Source organism: Mchenga conophoros, linkage group LG3 (assembly GCF_057382185.1).
Source record: "Mchenga conophoros isolate Kocher_MC1m ecotype Shallow Benthic linkage group LG3, M_conophoros_male_GT1.1, whole genome shotgun sequence".
In the NCBI taxonomy this organism is placed as follows: Eukaryota; Metazoa; Chordata; class Actinopteri; order Cichliformes; family Cichlidae; genus Mchenga; species Mchenga conophoros.
Window position 1 is genome coordinate 1,381,225 of NC_140528.1, and position 18,117 is coordinate 1,399,341.

The following is an 18,117-nucleotide window of genomic DNA, read 5'->3' on the forward strand; positions in this document are numbered from 1 at the left end:
AACATATTAATAAATATTCTGTTTATTTTACGTTATTTAGGTGTTTAGGTTATTTTTCTGTTTTCTGTCACACGTCTGCTCTCGAGTCGTTATCAACAGTGTATCAATGCATTCCTGTGGGTGGAGACAGAAACACACACCCAAAAAGAGCTCAGAGCAAGAATAAAAGAGGAGGAGACAGGATCAGAGTGGGACAGTGGAGCTTGTTGTTGGTGTCTCTGTGTGAAGAAACTGTAAGTTTGCTTTGTTTCCTCCTTTAACAGTTTGTTTGTTTCTGTGATGTTTGGACCTGATGTTCTCCATCACACCGACACTCTCTCTCCCCTCTGTTCCATATGTGACAGAGGGGAGAGAGTCTCTCACTCAGAGAACCAAGGTTACAATGTAACCACACGTTCAGCTCTTGTGTTTGAATCCTCATGATTATAGATTATTGATTGGCTGGAATCAAACAGTTTGAAGAACATTTATTCATGTGGTAGTTTCAGCTGCTGCTCACAAATCTGATAACAGGAACAAGTTAGTTCCACGAGGAAGACGTTCGTCTGGGCGCGTTGGCCTCGTCGGTCATGTGACCGTGTTACTGTTTGGGCTCAAACTGATACGAGTGGTTTAGCAGGTGTGACAGGACGATGCTGCACAGCCTCATTGTTCAGGTGTGAGTCAGACTCTGAGTCTTTATACAGTCCTGTTTAACAACATGTTGTTCCTGTTGATGTGTCACAGAGATCAGCTGTGCTAAACTCTGCTGCGTGCAGCTACTAGTTTCTCTAGTTTGGTGATGGAAACGTCGATGAGACTGTTTCCATCACCAAACATCACGAGGAACACCTCTGAGTCTGATTCTGACTCTGTGCATAAAACCACAAATATCCCTTCATGTCTGTTCATCTGATTCTGTAATGTGAGAAACTTTGATGTCTGAGTTTTGTTCTATCATTAAAGGATGTTGGCTGCTGTGTTTGCACATGCTCAGTGTGACAGGATGTTGGCTGCTCTATTTGCACATGCTCAGTGTGACAGGATGTTGGCTGCTGTGTTTGCACATGCTCAGTGTGACAGGATGTTGGCTGCTGTGTTTGCACATGCTCAGTGTGACAGGATGTTGGCTGCTGTGTTTGCACATGCTCAGTGTGACAGGATGGTGGCTGCTGTGTTTGCACATGCTCAGTGTGACAGGATGTTGGCTGCTGTGTTTGCACATGCTCAGTGTGACAGGATGTTGGCTGCTGTGAAAGCTGAATGCTCTGTGGTTAGAAGTGATGTCACACATTAGGATGACTGTGCTCGCTCTCTGTCAGAGTAACAGAGAGCGAGCAATTTGACCACATGACCCTCAGTACACAGCATGATGTGCGCTGTAAACAGGAAGTAGAGGAGCAGGACTGAGGTAAACCTCTGAGGGATCAAACTGAGACTGAGCTCCAGATGTTTCCACATGTTTCTGCTCTGCGTGTGTTTGATGATTATTTCAGGTATAGATGATGGAATATGGCCAGTCTGATGTGAGCCTGCTTCTCTGACAGCTCCTCACCTCTCTGTGCTGCCCCCTGCTGGCTCTGATCATTACTGACTGAGTCCTTGCTGCCACTTTATTAGGTACAGCTTGCTAACACAGGCTCAGACCTGCTTTGCCTTCAGAGCTGAGCCTTAAATCTTCATGGCTCAGATTCAGCAAAGTGCTGGAAACATCCCTCAGAGTCATGTGATCAGTGACGTCTGCTTTCAGCACTGACAGATAGACAGGATATATAATAATAATAATCAAATGCTGATTTTTATTTCAGCCCTTTGTCTGAATGCTAATCCAGCTGTGTGTGTTTGTAATGACAGTAAATAAATGTCAGACTTACAGCTCCTGCTTTACTGCATTAAAGTGATCAGATGAGTTCAGCACTTTGACATGGATGGTAGTGAAAGCAGGAAATGACAAATGTAGCACAGCAGCAGCGTTTAACAGAAACTCTGGGATGAACATCATTCATAGAACAGCTTCCAGCTTCTTTTGCTCGGCTACAGTTTGGATGGATTTGCATTTAAAGATGCAACAAGACTAAAATGGTTAGGGTCAGGAGGTCAAAGGTCAGAGCTCCTGTGGGTCTGAGGGCGGCCTCACGCTGGAGAAGGATGAAGGAGTCTGACCTGAGCCAGTGTTTGACATGAACACATCAGCACTTCTGTCAGTGAGCCTAACGACAGCCGTTAGCATCATTTCAGTGTTTCAGTCATAAAAACACTTCCTGTCTCTGTGGTGGTTACAGTGACATCATGCAGTTTGTGCTTTGACCTCCAGAGGGCGACAAATCAGCACAGACAGAGAGCTCCATTCAAACTTTGCTGCCATCAGGAATAATTCTTCAAATATAATCATCAGTGTTTGAGCAGTTATGATATCAGGGACAATCTAGACATGTGTGACAATACTGAACATGTCACATGACACACCTCAAACATCATGTGATCCACTCTCAGTCTGCACTTTCATTCATGACTTCAACAGGTTGAAATGAGCTTTGAAGAAACATTCAGTGAAATAAATCTTTCATGGATTCATGTGAGCAGCAGATGAACTTTGTACCAACAACATCTTCAATAACAGAGTCTGAATGAAGCTCAGGTGTTGATGCTGCTCACTGATTGGACGCTTGCTTTCAGCTCTGCTCTCAGTCTTTACTGCACAGGTGAAGGTAGAAAGTGTGACTGGATCTATAGACTGGAAACAGAGAAACATGCTGAACATTTGAAGCTTTGCAGCAGAAATGTTCATGTTACAAATACAGCAGAGCTGATCTGGGATCAGTGTGTTCACACCTGCAGCTACAACAAGGTTTCATGTCTCCACACGTCAGCATGTGAACTTTACTCTGACTCAGTCTGAGCAGTCAGACGGCATATTTTTAAAGTTAACACATCAGCACACACAGAGCTGAGCCCCTCCCACCTGTGCTGAGTTTCAGGTGGAGCCCCGCCTCCTTCCAGGAAGCAGCTCACCTGTGTGTCCGTGTTTAGTGTCCAGGTGTGGAGTGGAGCTTGTTGTTGGTGTGAAGAAACTGTAAGTTTGCTTTGTTTCCTCCTTTAACAGTTTGTCTTTAGGAACTTTACTGTTTGTTCAGCTCGTGTTTGATTTCTTCACACAACAAACTGTGTGTGTTTGTATTTCCGGTCTCTCCATTAAAGTCAGTGTGTAATGTTTCCTGGCTAACATCAGCTGTGTGCAGCTTAGTTCAGCACAAATCTGCCGCTCCATAGTTCACGGTAACGGACTCACAGCTGGACCAACGAGGCCGAGTGTGTCCGCCACTCTGAGCTACGTTCGTGTTTGTGTACTTGTAGTTTGTACTTTGAGTTCACTCAGAGCCCACAGAGGACGCAGCGTACGTGATGACGTCACAGCCCTTTACCTCCTTTACTGTCACTGTGATTAATATTTACACACGAGACACCTGCAGAGCTCTGACGCTAAGCTAGCACACAGCATGCTAACGCTAAGCTAAAGCTAGGCTAGCCAAGAACCCAGAGTGAGGTTAAAGCTAGTGATGGGCAGATGAAGCCTCATGAAGCACTGAAGCTTTTCATCCAATTGGTTCACCCCAACGCGAAGCTTCTTGAAGCTTCATTTGCTCTAGTAGGACACCTACTGGACGTAAAAATATTAGCTGGCATGAATTTGAAGAGTGTGGCCTTTTTGCACACAGCCTGTAAATGTCAACAACAAAAGGAGTGTGTAAAACATGTATATTGTAGTGATGCAGTGTACTGTGTATATTTATACTGGCAGTATGGAACATGATTATTTGGAAATGCCTAAAATGGAAATGATCATATACTGTGAGGTGAGGTGTGGACAGTGGTTGTGCTTTTGTAACATTGAGGCAAGGACAGTGATTAGTGTTTAGGGGACACATCATTGGTTTTTGTTAAAAAGAAACAGTTTCTCCACTGTGGCAGGTCGTAGGCGATTTTTTTTTTCTAAACTGTCTCTAACTCTCACTAACCGCAACTCTCCATCAAACGCCCACATTTTGTCTGAGGGGTTTATATCGCTGTCATAGCTCGCGGCAAAGTTCGAACCGCTTCCTGAACCAGACACGTGGTACAGCCGGGCAGCGAGGCTTCGGACGTCATCATTTTCAGCTCCTCCCATAAATGAAGCAAGCCTGGATACGCGCTTCGCGGAAACGCCCCCTCCATTACTCGACACACGCTTCGAAGCCTCGATACAGAACGTCACATCACTAGTTAAAGCTGAGTAAACACTGACCCCAGACCAGCACCGTGATAAAGTGAGCTGCTGCTGCTGAACTTGAACAGGTAACAAAGTGATGAGCAGTCAGGCTGCAGGTTTCTACCTGTTCATGTTTCTACAGTAGAATCACTTTGAAGTGTCTTTGTGCTGTTTCATCTTTGATTTGTGTTCATAAACACTCAGAGAAACATCACGTGACCTCATCAGGATCTGTGTTGGTGTGTGGGGCTGTACCTCAGCTTTATGTTGTTACATGCTCATTTGTTCATTTTAACATCAAAGTAATGTTATGAGGAGTAATGAAGTAACGTACTCCATTACTTTTAATCAAAGTGTTCTGTGTAATATGTGTAATAATGACTGTTTTGAGTAATGACCAACACTGATCACAACAAAGAGGAAATGCCTCCAACATGCACAAACATTTGAGCCACAACATGCAGTTAATGTGCACAAATGTCTTTGATATGCTGCTCAGTGATGGTGGTGACTGTCAGAGCAGAGCTACTGAGAATCAATAAGTAATATCAATGATGGGATCAGAATCACTAAATTCTTCTCATCCCTGTCAGTATCATACATGTGCTGTATAATGTGATAAATGTAGAGGTGCTGGCTGTTCTCTCACTCTGCTGTTTAGCTGTAAAGGACGCCTCCCTGCCTTTGTCTCATTCATGACCTTTAATAGTCTCTTCTAACATGCAGAGATCTGTATGATCTGTTTCATAGAGTCTAACCAGCCTGTACAGGTAACAACAACAGTCACTGCATCACTGACACACAAACGTCATCTCTGTCAATAACAACATTCATACATGGAATAAAAACACATCAGTGGATCATTGCTGGAGCTGATGTTTGTGCTCCTGGTGCAAAGGCTCTCAGTTTCCTCCTTGAAATAAGTGTTTACATTGTTGTTATATTGTTGGCCCACCATTGATCATGTGACTCATCACATGATCAATGGTGAGCGTCTCTTTTCCTCTCAGGTTTAAATATCTGGGACTCTCCACCGTTTGGTTTTAGAGCTGAAGAAGCTTCTCTGATGAAACGTCTTCCAGAAACTTAAAGACGTCTCTTTTCTCTCCAAGCTCCTTAGATCACATGACCTGGATGACTGAACCTACAGACACATTGACCTGGTTTCTAGGTAGAGCTGGGCGATAGAACGATAACGATATGTATCGCGATATAACTTTTTCTCGATAGAAAAATTAAACTATTGCGATAGACCTCGCCGCTCTTGTCCTCTTAAAAAAAAAAAAAAAAAAAGGTCAGCCAATCCAAACTAAGTAGCCGCACGTGTGTTTGTTTGGGAAGCAGCCAGCGGGTAATGGAGGAAATGAGTGTACCGACTAGAAAAATCAACCGAGCGTGACCGAAGAGAAAACAGATGATGGTTCCAACGCCGGAGAGATTGTCGAACGGAAGAGCCATAGAAGCTCCGTAGTGTGAAGGTATTTCGGCTATTTCAAGTCTGACAAAAAACAGTAGCGTGCACTGTAAATTGTGCCGAAAGCAAGTCTGGAAATACAATAAACTGGTGCATGCGTCACACTGTGCGCCACGTTATTGTTTCAGTGAAATGAATTTCTACAATACTGTTAATTCTACTCTCTGCAGTGTTTAAATGCTTACATATACACACAGTTACTGTCCCTCCACACATACGACTCGGTTCTGCTTCTATGCCCCAGCTTTGTTTACTTTTTCCCACCGAGGCTTCTAGACTTCTGATTGGCCAACATTTCTGCACGGTTAGGAATCTAGCGCCACCTGCTGCTTTGGCATGTTCATAGCAGCGTTTTCCTTCATTTCTGCCTTTATGTGTGGACGGGATTATTTTTTAAAACGAAAACGGAAAATCTCCGTTTTCAAAAATACCCGTGTACGTGTGGACGTAGCCTCAGTCTCTGACTGGAAGCGCTCATTCGTCATTCGGCTTTTGTCAGACTAAAGTAACTGTTAAAACTGTTTGAAAAGCTAAGCTATACAACAAGGAGAGATTGAGAATTTCCTTTTAGTTCTCAGTTTATTTGATATTGACAAAAGTTAGTCAGTTTTGTCTGTTCTTCTGTAAAACAAACTAAGATTTATTTTTAGAATTAATATTTTGTTTCTAAGTGGAATTGGCAGTTTAGTCTGTTTCGTTTGTTCTATTTTGAAACTTAAACGCTTTAGCGGCTGCCTTTTGTGTAGTTTGCAATATTTGCCTTTATTTATCTGAAAAAGTCTCATGTTCCTTAAGTACATCTACCCTGTTGAACTTATTATGGGAAATAAATATTTAAATAAAAACAAGCTGCTGATTATTTCACATTTTACTTGTGAGCAACGGCACATTTAAATCTTACAAATATAGTTATTTGGCTTATATCGTGATAGATATCGTTATCGCCTGAAATGAAAAAAACATATCGTGATATGAAAAAATCTCATATTGCCCAGCTCTACTTTAAAGGTGATCGTTTAGGACTTCAGCAATAATACAGACAGCAATGTAGTTAGCAGTAAAACAGCTTTATTGGGAATTAACTTAAAAAACAAACAAACATCTGTCTCCTATTTTCTGTCACACAGGAAAGAAGCATCAATATCTGATGAGAAGACTTATTTATTTCTTTTTGGGGGTTTTTTCAACAGGAGAAGAATATCTAACAAGTTGATTTGTTCACATCTTAATTTTTAAGTGACATGTGCATTTTGAGTTTATACACTCTTTATATAAGGCGACAGTTTCCTTTTGCAGTATTTTTGTGTGGAGTGTTTTTCTATTTCTTAACAAAAAGGGAACAAAGGTGTTTAAGTTCACCTAGGATGATTTGTCTTAACTTTCACATGGTCTTACTGAGGTGATGTGAATTGAAACATGCATTTTTTTTTTGGCGGTGAGGGAGGGATGTGCTGGAAAAGTTTGAAAAGGGACCTTGAAAGTGCTTAAGAAGTGCTTGAATTTGACCCTGAAAAAGGCATATGAACCCTGATCATTATCATTAGCCTGTGTAAGTCCTGAGTGTCCTCCAGTTCAGTGTCTTTGTCAGTCCCACATGTGTCGTTTCTGTTCAGCTGGTCTTCCAGTCAGTCATCCATCTCAGACTCTGTCATTCTGTCATAAACACCAGCCTTCACCACCTGTGAGGCCTGCGTTTGGGTCCTCTCTTCTCCACATCCACACTGCGATGCTGTGACATATACAGTACATAAAATCAAAATTCACGTTTTATGCAACTAAAGTGTTTCATTATGTAGGCTACAGAACATAATTCAGTTATAGACGATATATGAAACATGTATACTTACTGCATTTGAATCATTTAAACCATATGTGATATAAACACCTGCACGTGTGTTTGAAAAAACAAACGCTTTGATTTTGACACCCCAAGAAAATCTTCCTAGATCTGCACGTGTTCAGAGTAAGAGCCGAATAAACAGCAGCAGAAGCTGATTGATGAACAGCTGAATGACATATCAGCTGTAGCTGCAGCATCTGCACAGAGTTTGATTGGCTAACGCTGATTTGTTTGTTTTTTTTAAACAGGACAGCAGAGAGAGGAGGAGATGAAGAGTGCAGCAGATTGATGAGACAGTGAAGAAGAGGTGAGCATCTGACAGAGCAGAGCCAGTTTAAAGGAGCCTCACAAGCTCACACATGACAGCTTCATCAACATGGAGCTCTGAGTGTTTATTAAAGGATCATTGGACGCTCTGACACAGCTGACTGCAGCCTTTAGCTGTGAGCACACAGTGTCTCACATTTACATTCACTTCCCTGTCAAACTCAGTAACTTTAAACAGCTGCTGTTATCAGGTGAAGATAGCAAAGCTTTCAGGGCTGAGCCCCAGTGTTTCAGGATAATGGCCCCAGAGACCACAGTCACATATGTGGGGAAGGATTTTAAGTTTAAAACTTCCTGTAAGCACTAACAGCAGAGACGCACAAAGTCGCAGACAGGGAACAAAGTATTTTAGGTTTGTATTGTCAGATTATTTAATCATTATACTGAACAAATATGTGAAAAAGTAAAAACCTCTATTATGATGAGGTTATCACTACATTCACATGTCATCGATGTGTTCTTTCACACAGATCAGTTTCAGTGTGTGTGGCCCGTACACTAAACCATGACACAAATTCATATGATGTGACACCCAGACTGTGTTCACTGTTTCTTTTGGTAAAATCATCTTCTCGTGTTTTTATAGAAAGATGATGGAAGAACCTAAAGAACAGCCAGCCAAAGCAGCTCCATCAGCAGGTAGGAGATCAGTGCTTTGTATGATGAGACGTATGGATGTATAGACTTCAGGCAGATTCTTTTTTTGTAACTGTGACAAGTACATAAAATTCACGAGTTGTAACCTGTCCTAATCTTTGCCTTAATCTTTCTGTGGGACATTAATATAACATGAGAACTTCCAGTCTAAGGAGTTTGGCAGAGAAACAACTGGACTTTTTTGTACTTTGAACCCACATATGAGGTTAAAACGATGCCACCTTAAAATGAAACTGAAGAAATATTGAAACTGAAACAAATGTATTGAAAGTGAAATGATAGTGAAAAAACATAAATATAGAAATTTAAAGAAAAAACTCACTGTTCATGTGGTTTTCACACTTACATCGTCCTTTTTCCACGTACAGTTATTTTTTCAGCTTCAATTAGTTGGCACTGCTTCGGCATCTGAGGGTGCGCTTGAGGGGCGGGGCTTCAGAGCCACATATATGAGCCACATATGTTTGCGCACATTATATTGCTGACCAGTGACTGTAGAAATCATGGACGACCTAATATCTGCAGCAGCCGCAGTCTACACTCCTCCTCCCAGTGACCATGATCCTTTCATTATCAACATTCACCACGTTGGTTACTGCTGTAGTTTTAGGACACTGACATGGTGTAGTCTCTGTTATAGTGTGTACACTGTTATAGTCTGTTCAGAGAGCTACGCTTCCACTACTGTAGATATTTTCATAGCACTCTGTAGATCTGTTTACCTCACAGTGCTTCATCTTTATATATGTATATTTGTTCATAGTATACCTGTATACTTGCCCGTCTGCAGAGGTGGGTAGTAACGAGTTACATTTACTCCGTTATATTTACTTGAGTAAGTTTTTGGAAAAAAAATTTACTTTTAAAGTACCCTTTTTGCACGATACTTTTTACTTTTACTTGAGTACATCTGTGAAGAAGAAACGGTACTTTTACTCTGCTACATTTCCAAAATTTGACTCGTTACTTTTTAAAAAATAATTAGTTTAACACATTAGATAACATGCCGCCAGTGGAGTTTCCGGTAACTTTTTTACCAATCAGATGTGGCCATGCAGTCACATGACCAGCTTGAAACTGTGGCGGGCAGAGCGGCCCAAGCGTTTCAAAGTAGCGGACGCACGGAAAGAAGACACACATGAAAACATGGCAAAGCCAGTTGTCTACGCTAGAGCTGAAGAGGATGAACAGCATTTTCCTCACATACAAAGAATGTTTCGCTTAAAGGCAAGGCAAGGCAAGGCAAATTTATTTGTATAGCACAATTCAACAACAAGGTGATTCAAAGTGCTTTACAGAGACATTAGAAACAAAAACAAATAAAAAGCATGATTTAAAATTGATTAAAACAAGCAAACAAACAAACAAACAAACAAAACAGTAGATAAAATCAAAACAGATAAAATCAGAACAGTAGATAAAATCAGTAGTTAAATGTAAGTTTTGAAATTTAAGCTTAAAAGTGTGGATTTGGTGCTTTATTCAAATGCAGCTGAGAACAGGTGAGTCTTCAACCTGGATTTAAATAAACTGAGTGTTTCAGCTGATCTGAGGCTTTCTGGGAGTTTGTTCCAGATATAAGGAGCATAAAAGCTGAATGCAGCTTCTCCGTGTCTGGTTCTGACTCTGGGAACTGATAGAAGACCGGATTCAGATGACCTGAGGGATCTGGAAGGTTCATACTGGGTCAGGAGGTCACTGATGTATTTTGGTCCTAAACCATTCAGAGCTTTATAGACCAGCATCAGAACTTTAAAGTCTATCCTCTGATGGACAGGCAGCCAGTGTAAAGACCTCAGAGCTGGACTGATGTGGTCCACTTTTTTGGTCTTAGTGAGGACTCAAGCAGCAGAGTTCTGAATGAGCTGTAGTTGTCTGACTGATTTTTTTAGGTAGACCTGTAAAGATGCTGTTACAGTAATCAAGCATACTAAAGATGAATGCATGGACTAGTTTTTCCAGGTCCTGTTGAGACATCAGATCTTTTATCCTTGAAATATTCTTGAGGTGATAGTAAGCTGACTTTGTTATTGTCTTAATGTGTTTTTCTAAGTTTAGGTCTGCATCCATCACTACACCCAAATTTCTCGCCTGGTTTGTGGTTTTTAGATGTATAGATTGAAGTTCTCTGGTGACCTGTAATCGTTTTTCTTTGGCGCCAAAGACTATTACCTCAGTTTTGTTTTTGTTTAGCTGGAGAAAATTGTACGGGGCCTTGGTCTCCTGGTGACATTGTGATATATATTTGTGTGTCATCTGCATAGCTATGATAGTTTATTTTGTTGTTGTTTATAATCTGTGCCAGTGGGAGCATGTAAATGTTAAACAGAAAGGGTCCCAAGATGGAACCTTGGGGAACTCCACATGTGATACTTGTCTGCTCAGATGTGAAGTTACCTATTGATACAAAGTATTTCCTGTTTTCTAAGTATGTTTTGAACCAGTTTAGTACAGTTCCTGAAAGACCTGTCCAGTTCTCCAGTCGTTTGAGTAATATGTTGTGGTCAACTGTATCAAATGCTGCACTGAGATCCAGTAAAACTAGGACTGACATTTTTCCACTGTCTGTATTCAGACATATGTCATTAAACACTTTGGTCAGAGCAGTTTCAGTGCTGTGGTTCTGTCTAAAACCTGACTGGAAGGCATCGTAGTAGTTATTCTGTTTTAAGAAGTAACTGAGCTGTTGAGAAACTGCTTTTTCAATGATCTTACTTAAAAATGAGAGATTTGAGATCGGCCTGTAGTTGTTCATTTGTGTCTTGTCAAGATTGTCCTTTTTCAGTATAGGTTTGATTACAGCAGTTTTTAGTGATTCTGGAAACACACCTGATAATAAAGAAAAGTTGACGATCTGTAACAGGTCTGACTCTAAAGTCTTTGAGACCTTTTTGAAAAAACTTGTTGGCAGGACATCTAAACAGCAGGAGGAGGAGTTCAGTTGACCTAAGATGTCCTCCAGGTCTTTGCTGTTAATCGGTTGAAACTGTTTCATGGTGTTTAAACAGTTTTTTGGTGGAAACAGTACATATCCTGGATCTGCTGTTGATGTACCAATTGCTTGTCTAATTTTTTGGATTTTTTCTGTGAAGAATTTGGCAAAGTCATTGCAGGCCATGGTCGAATGAAGTTCAGCTGCCACTGACACAGTTCAATTCAATTCAATTCAATTTTATTTATATAGCGCCAAATCACAACAAAAGTCGCCTCAAGGCGCTTCATAGATACAGAGAAAAACCCAACAATCATATGACCCCCTATGAGCAAGCACTTTGGCGACAGTGGGAAGGAAAAACTCCCTTTTAACAGGAAGAAACCTCCGGCAGAACCAGGCTCAGGGAGGGGCGGCCATCTGCTGCGACCGGTTGGGGTGAGAGAAGGAAGACAGGATAAAGACATGCTGTGGAAGAGAGACAGAGGTTAATAACAGATATGATTCAATGCAGAGAGGTCTATTAATACATAGTGAGTGAGAAAGGTGACTGGAAAGGAAAAACTCAATGCATCATGGGAATCCCCCGGCAGCCTACATCTATTGCAGCATAACAAAGGGAGGATTCAGGGTCACCTGGTCCAGCCCTAACTATATGCTTTAGAAAAAAGGAAAGTTTTAAGCCTAATCTTAAAAGTAGAGATAGTGTCTGTCTCCCGAATCCAAACTGGAAGCTGGTTCCACAGAAGAGGGGCCTGAAAACTGAAGGCTCTACCTCCCATTCTACTTTTAAATACTCTAGGAACAACAAGTAGGCCTGCAGAGCGAGAGCGGAGCGCTCTAATAGGGTGATATGGTACTACAAGGTCATTAAGATAAGATGGGGCCTGATTATTTAAGACCTTGTATGTGAGGAGCAGGATTTTGAATTCAATTCTGGATTTAACAGGAAGCCAATGAAGGGAAGCCAAAACAGGAGAAATATGCTCTCTCTTTCTAGTCCCTGTCAGGACTCTTGCTGCAGCATTTTGGATTAGCTGAAGGCTTTTCAGTGAGTTTTTTGGACATCCTGATAATAATGAATTACAGTAGTCCAGCCTGGAAGTAATAAATGCATGAACTAGTTTTTCAGCGTCACTCTGAGACAGGATATTTCTAATTTTAGAGATGTTGCGCAAATGGAAGAAAGCAGTCTTACATATTTGTTTAATATGTGCGTTGAAGGACATGTCCTGGTCAAAAATGACTCCAAGGTTCCTCACCGCGTTACTGGAGGCCAAGGTAATGCCATCCAGAGTAAGAATCTGATTAGATATCATATTTCTAAGATTTTCAGGGCCGAGTACAATAACCTCAGTTTTATCTGAATTAAGAAGCAGAAAGTTAGCGGCCATCCAGGTCTTTATGTCTTTAAGACATTCCTGCAGTTTAACTAATTGGTGTGTGTTATCTGGCTTCATGGACAGATAGAGCTGGGTGTCATCTGCATAGCAGTGAAAATGTATGCTATGTCTTCTAATGATACTGCCTAAGGGAAGCATGTATAATGTAAACAGAATTGGTCCTAGCACTGAACCCTGTGGAACTCCATAATTAACCTCAGTGTGTGAAGAGGACTCTCCATTTACATGCACGAATTGGAGTCTATTAGATAGATATGATACAAACCACTGCAGCGCAGTACTTGTAATACCTACAGCATGTTCTAATCGCTCTAATAGGATATTATGATCAACAGTATCGAACGCTGCACTGAGGTCTAGCAGGACAAGCACAGAGATGAGTCCACTGTCAGAGGCCATAAGAAGATCATTTGTAACCTTCACTAAAGCTGTTTCTGTGCTGTGCTGAGCTCTGAAACCTGACTGAAACTCTTCAAATAAACCTCTGCAGATGATCTGTTAGCTGTTTGACAACTACTCTTTCAAGGATTTTTGATATGAAAGGAAGGTTGGAGATTGGCCTATAATTAGCTAAGACTGCTGGGTCTAGAGATGGCTTTTTGAGTAAAGGTTTAACTACAGCCAGCTTGAAGGCCTGTGGTACATAGCCGATTATTAGAGATAGGTTGATCATATTTAAGATCGAAGAATTAATTAATGGCAGGACTTCTTTGAGCAGTTTTGTAGGAATGGGGTCTAAAAGACACGTTGATGGTTTGGAGGAAGTAATTATTGAAGTTAACTCAGAAAGATCAATTGGAGAAAAAGAGTCTAACTTAATATCAATGGTACTAAGAGTAGCTGTAGATAATATTACATCTGTGGGATGATTATTGGTAATTTTTTCTCTAATGATAAAAATTTTATTTGTGAAGAAGTTCATGAAGTCATTACTAGTTAACGTTAAAGGGATGGTTGGCTCAAAAGAGCTCTGACTTTTTGTCAGCCTGGCTACAGTGCTGAAGAGAAACCTAGGGTTGTTCTTATTTTCTTCAATCAGTGATGAATAGTAAGATGTTCTGGCTTTGCGGAGGGCTTTCTTATAAAGCAGCAAACTATTTCTCCAGGCTAAATGATGATCCTCTAGATTTGTGACACGCCATTTCCTCTCCAGATTACGAGTCATCTGCTTTAGGGTACGTGTTTCAGAATTATACCACGGAGTCAGGTACTTCTGATTTGAGGCCTTAGTTTTCACAGGAGCTACAGTATCCAGAGTCGTACGTAGTGAGGAGGTGAAATTATTAACAAGATAATCGACCTCTGTTGGGGTAGCGTTCAGATAGCTGCTTTGCTCTGTGTTGGTACAGGGCATTGGAGATGATAACAGTGGGTGGATTATATTCTTAAACTTAGTTACAGTGCTTTCAGAAAGACATCTACTTTGATAAAGTCTACTCTTCACCGCTGTGTAATCAATTATTGTAAAAGTAAATGTTATCAGGAAATGATCAGACAGGAGAGGGTTTTCAGGAAACACTGTTAAATGTTCAGGTTCGATGCCATATGTTAAAACAAGATCTAGAGTGTGATTAAAGTGGTGGGTGGGTTCTTTTACATTTTGAGAGAAACCAATTGAGTCTAATAACAGATTAAATGCCATGTTGAGGCTGTCATTTTTAGCATCTACATGGATGTTAAAATCACCCACAATAATTATTTTATCTGAGCTCAGAACTAAATCAGATAAAAACTCTGAGAAATCAGACAGAAACTCTGTGTAAGGCCCAGGTGGACGATAGATGATAACAAGTAAGACTGGTTTCTGAGTTTCACAGCTGGGGTGGACAATGTTAAGCATCAGGCTTTCAAATGAATTAAAAGTCTGTCTTGGTCTTTCATTAATTAATAGGCTGGTGTGAAAAATTGCTGCCACACCTCCCCCTCGGCCTGTGCTTCGAGATTTCTGGTAGTTAGAATGACTCGGGGGTGTTGATTCATTTAAACTAACATAATCATCCTGCTGCAACCAGGTTTCTGTAAGGCAGAGTAAATCAATTTGTTGATCAATTATTAAGTCATGTACTAACAGAGACTTGGAGGAGAGAGACCTAATATTTAATAATCCACATTTCACTGTTTTACTCTTTGGTTCAGATGTGGATACTGTATTGTTCTTTCTTTGTGATTGTTTATGTTTAAGTTGTTTGTTGCTGGTTTTTGGTTTGTTTTTTGTCTTTTTGGAAGCTGACACAGTCTCTATGGAGATGGGTTTTTGGGGGGGTAGCAGGAGGAGAGAAGCTGCAGAGAAGCGTGTAAGACTGCAACTCTGCTTCCTGGTCCCAACTCTGGATAGTTATATTTTGGGGGGTTTAATAAATTTGTCCATATTTCTAGAAATGAGAGCTGCTCCATCCACAGGAGGGTTTGTTAGCCTGTCAACTGTAGAAAATAAGACCCGAGCATTATGGCTGTTTTTAGTGATGATGTCAGAGAAGTAGGACCTCCTTGCACTCCTCAGTTGTAAATTAAAATTGTGAAGTTTCTCTTTATAGATGTCATAGTGAACCTGCTCAGCTTTCCTACACTCTCTTTTTTCATTTTTCACCAGTGTGGAGTTTCTCCATGGAGACTCCTTCCTTCCTTCACCTTAATGGGAGCAATGGTGTCCATTACATTTAACATGTTAGCATTGAAGCTATTGACGAGCTCATTGACTGACCCTCTGGACAGGTCAGGTGTTAATGGGAAGACCCGGTTAAAAATTGCACAACTGTGTTCAGTTATACACCGTTTTGTGATCACTGTTGTTGATATATTTATGTGGGCTGAGATTTTACTTTCAAAGAAAACACAGTAATGATCAGACAGGCCCACATCAGACACAGTAACCTTTGAAATGCTCAGGCCTTTGGAGATCAGTAGGTCAAGAGTGTGTCCTCTATTATGTGTGGCCTCTGTTACATGCTGAGTCAGCCCAAAGTTGCCCAGAGTGTTACTCAGGTCTTTAGTCCCTTTGTCCTGAGGGTTGTCCACATGAATGTTAAAATCCCCAGCAATAATTACACAGTCAAAATCAACACAGATCGCAGACAGCAGTTCACTGAGGTCATTAAAAAAGTCTGTGCAGTATTTGGGAGGCCTGTAAACATTAAGAAACACAACTTTGGATGGGGCCTTCAGCTGTAAAGCCACATATTCAAAAGACTGAAAACTTCCAGGAGATAGCTGCTTACATTGAAATGATTCATTAAATAAGACAGCAACCCCTCCTCCTCTCCTGCTCACCCTGGCCTCACTGATAAAACTGTAGTTAGGAGGGGTCGTCTCGATGAGAACAGCTCCACTGTTACTTTGGTCCAACCAAGTTTCAGTTAAAAACATAAAATCAAGGCTGTGCTCAGTGATTAAATCATTAATTAAAAATGTTTTCCCAGCTAAAGATCTAACGTTTAATAAAGCCAACTTAAGTGTTTTAGAGGTATTACTTGTCCCCTCGTGTTTGGGAGCAGTCTGTGGCACACAAGGTATGTTTACTATGTTTAAAGATCTTTTAGAGTGCAGCTCTCTGTGTTTTGACCAGGCCACATGTCTCCTGTCACCTAAAAGTACAGAAATTTTAAAACCTTCTAGTAAACAGGGTCCCAGCTTCTCCTGGGAAAAGTCACCACTGCTATAATCCTCGCAGCCCGGACCCTAAACACATCAGACTGTGGAGACAGAGCGTGAAGGTGGTAAGGAGGAACTAAGGGGGGCGAGGCTGGGCAATGTGACTTCGATTGCTCTGATGAGGGCGGGGCTCGATGGCGAACCTTTGGCCGCTCTGGTGGGGGGTTTATGGGGGACAAAAAGGGATTGGGCCGGGGGGTAGATCTGAGCCCAGCATTGACCCGCTCCATCATCTCCTCAGTGAATTTCAGGTGTGGGGAGGAGGGAGAAAGGGAGGGGGAGGAGGGTGATGGCCTGTCAGGGGTTTGGGGGACTGGGGAAGGTCGTGGTCCCTTGTCCTGGTCGTTGGTGTTGTTGAGAGAGTTGGAGGCAAATAGGGACCCCTCTTCTTGCCTCAGATGTCTCTCCTTTCTGAGGCTCTTCCCGGGTGGGGGCAGATGGAGCTCCTCCTCAAGGTTTCTGCTGGGCTTTGTCTGTTCTTGGAGTACTGTTTGTTCCTCTTTATGAGATAACTCCTCGTTTATCTCAGCCTTGGCACCAAGCACATATGGATGACGTATGGAATAAAACAAGTTGGAGGTGAACAGTTTCACCCCTGACTTGTTAAAATTAAATCCATTTGCTTTAAACAGATGCCTGCGTTCCCAAAAAATATTAAAGTTGTCGATAAAGTGCACTGAGTGGTCAGTACATGCTGATATAAGCCATTTATTCAGTGTAAACAACCTGCTGAATCTCTCGTCTCCTCCTCTGACCGGCGGTACAGGTCCACTGATGAATACAGCTGCATTCAGAGAGTTTACAGTATTTAGTAATCCAGTAAAGTCCCGTTTCAGAACCTCCGACTGTTGTTTGGACACATCGTTTGACCCTGTATGCAGAACAATGTTTGTCACAGTTGGATATTCATCTGCAATTTGAAGAATTCTCTCCTTCAGGTTGTTGACCATATCCTTAGGAAAGCAGAGGACTTTAGTGTTCTTACCGCACATCCTTTGTACATCCTTTACGGCAGAGTCACCCACAATCAGAGTTTCAGGCCTAGCCTTTAGCTTTCCCTGTGGCCTTTCACTTTTCAAAAGATTTTCGGACCTTACTTCGCTGCTTTTAGATGGATGGTTGTCCGATATAGATCCAGGGTCCTTTGATAGTGGAGCAAATCTGTTGTGCAGTTTCACATTCAGTTGTTTTGGAGGTTTGTTGTTAACCTTCCTATTCACTGTTGTCCAGTCCTGTTTCCTCCCGTATACAGGGGTAGAAGAGCTTCTCTGTCTCGTAGGAAGTGAAGGCCAGTCGGTTTCAGAGATTTCAGCTCGCTGTGCTCTGCCCGTGATACGTCCTCCGCCTTCCAGGAGACATGATTTATGTCTTGGTTTTGCACCAAGACAGTCCAAGGGGGGATTATCACTTGAGGATTTATAATAATGCACAGAGTCTACTTTCTTGGTCATGTTATCTGTGCTCCTTAGCTGTGTACTAGCTTGCTCATCGCCATTGTTTTGAATCAAAGGCAAGGTTGTTTCATTTCCACACAGTCCATTTACCTCCACGTTTACTTCTAAGCGATGAATTTTTGTCTCCAGTACTGCAATCTTCTGCAGGAGGCTGTGG

General features: G+C 41.6%; 1 protein-coding gene across 1 annotated transcript in view; it reads left to right on the plus strand.

The window, feature by feature from the left end:
* The window catches only part of LOC146576939 (protein NLRC3-like), a 38,550-nt gene that overhangs the window by 9,580 nt on the left and 10,853 nt on the right, over window positions 1-18,117 (plus strand). Inside the window, exons 3-4 of the mRNA XM_085268156.1 lie at window positions 7,788-7,846; window positions 8,453-8,505. Coding sequence (XP_085124282.1) covers window positions 8,457-8,505 — 49 coding nt within the window. The 5' untranslated portion in view covers window positions 7,788-7,846; window positions 8,453-8,456. The remainder of the gene's footprint in view (window positions 1-7,787; window positions 7,847-8,452; window positions 8,506-18,117) is intronic.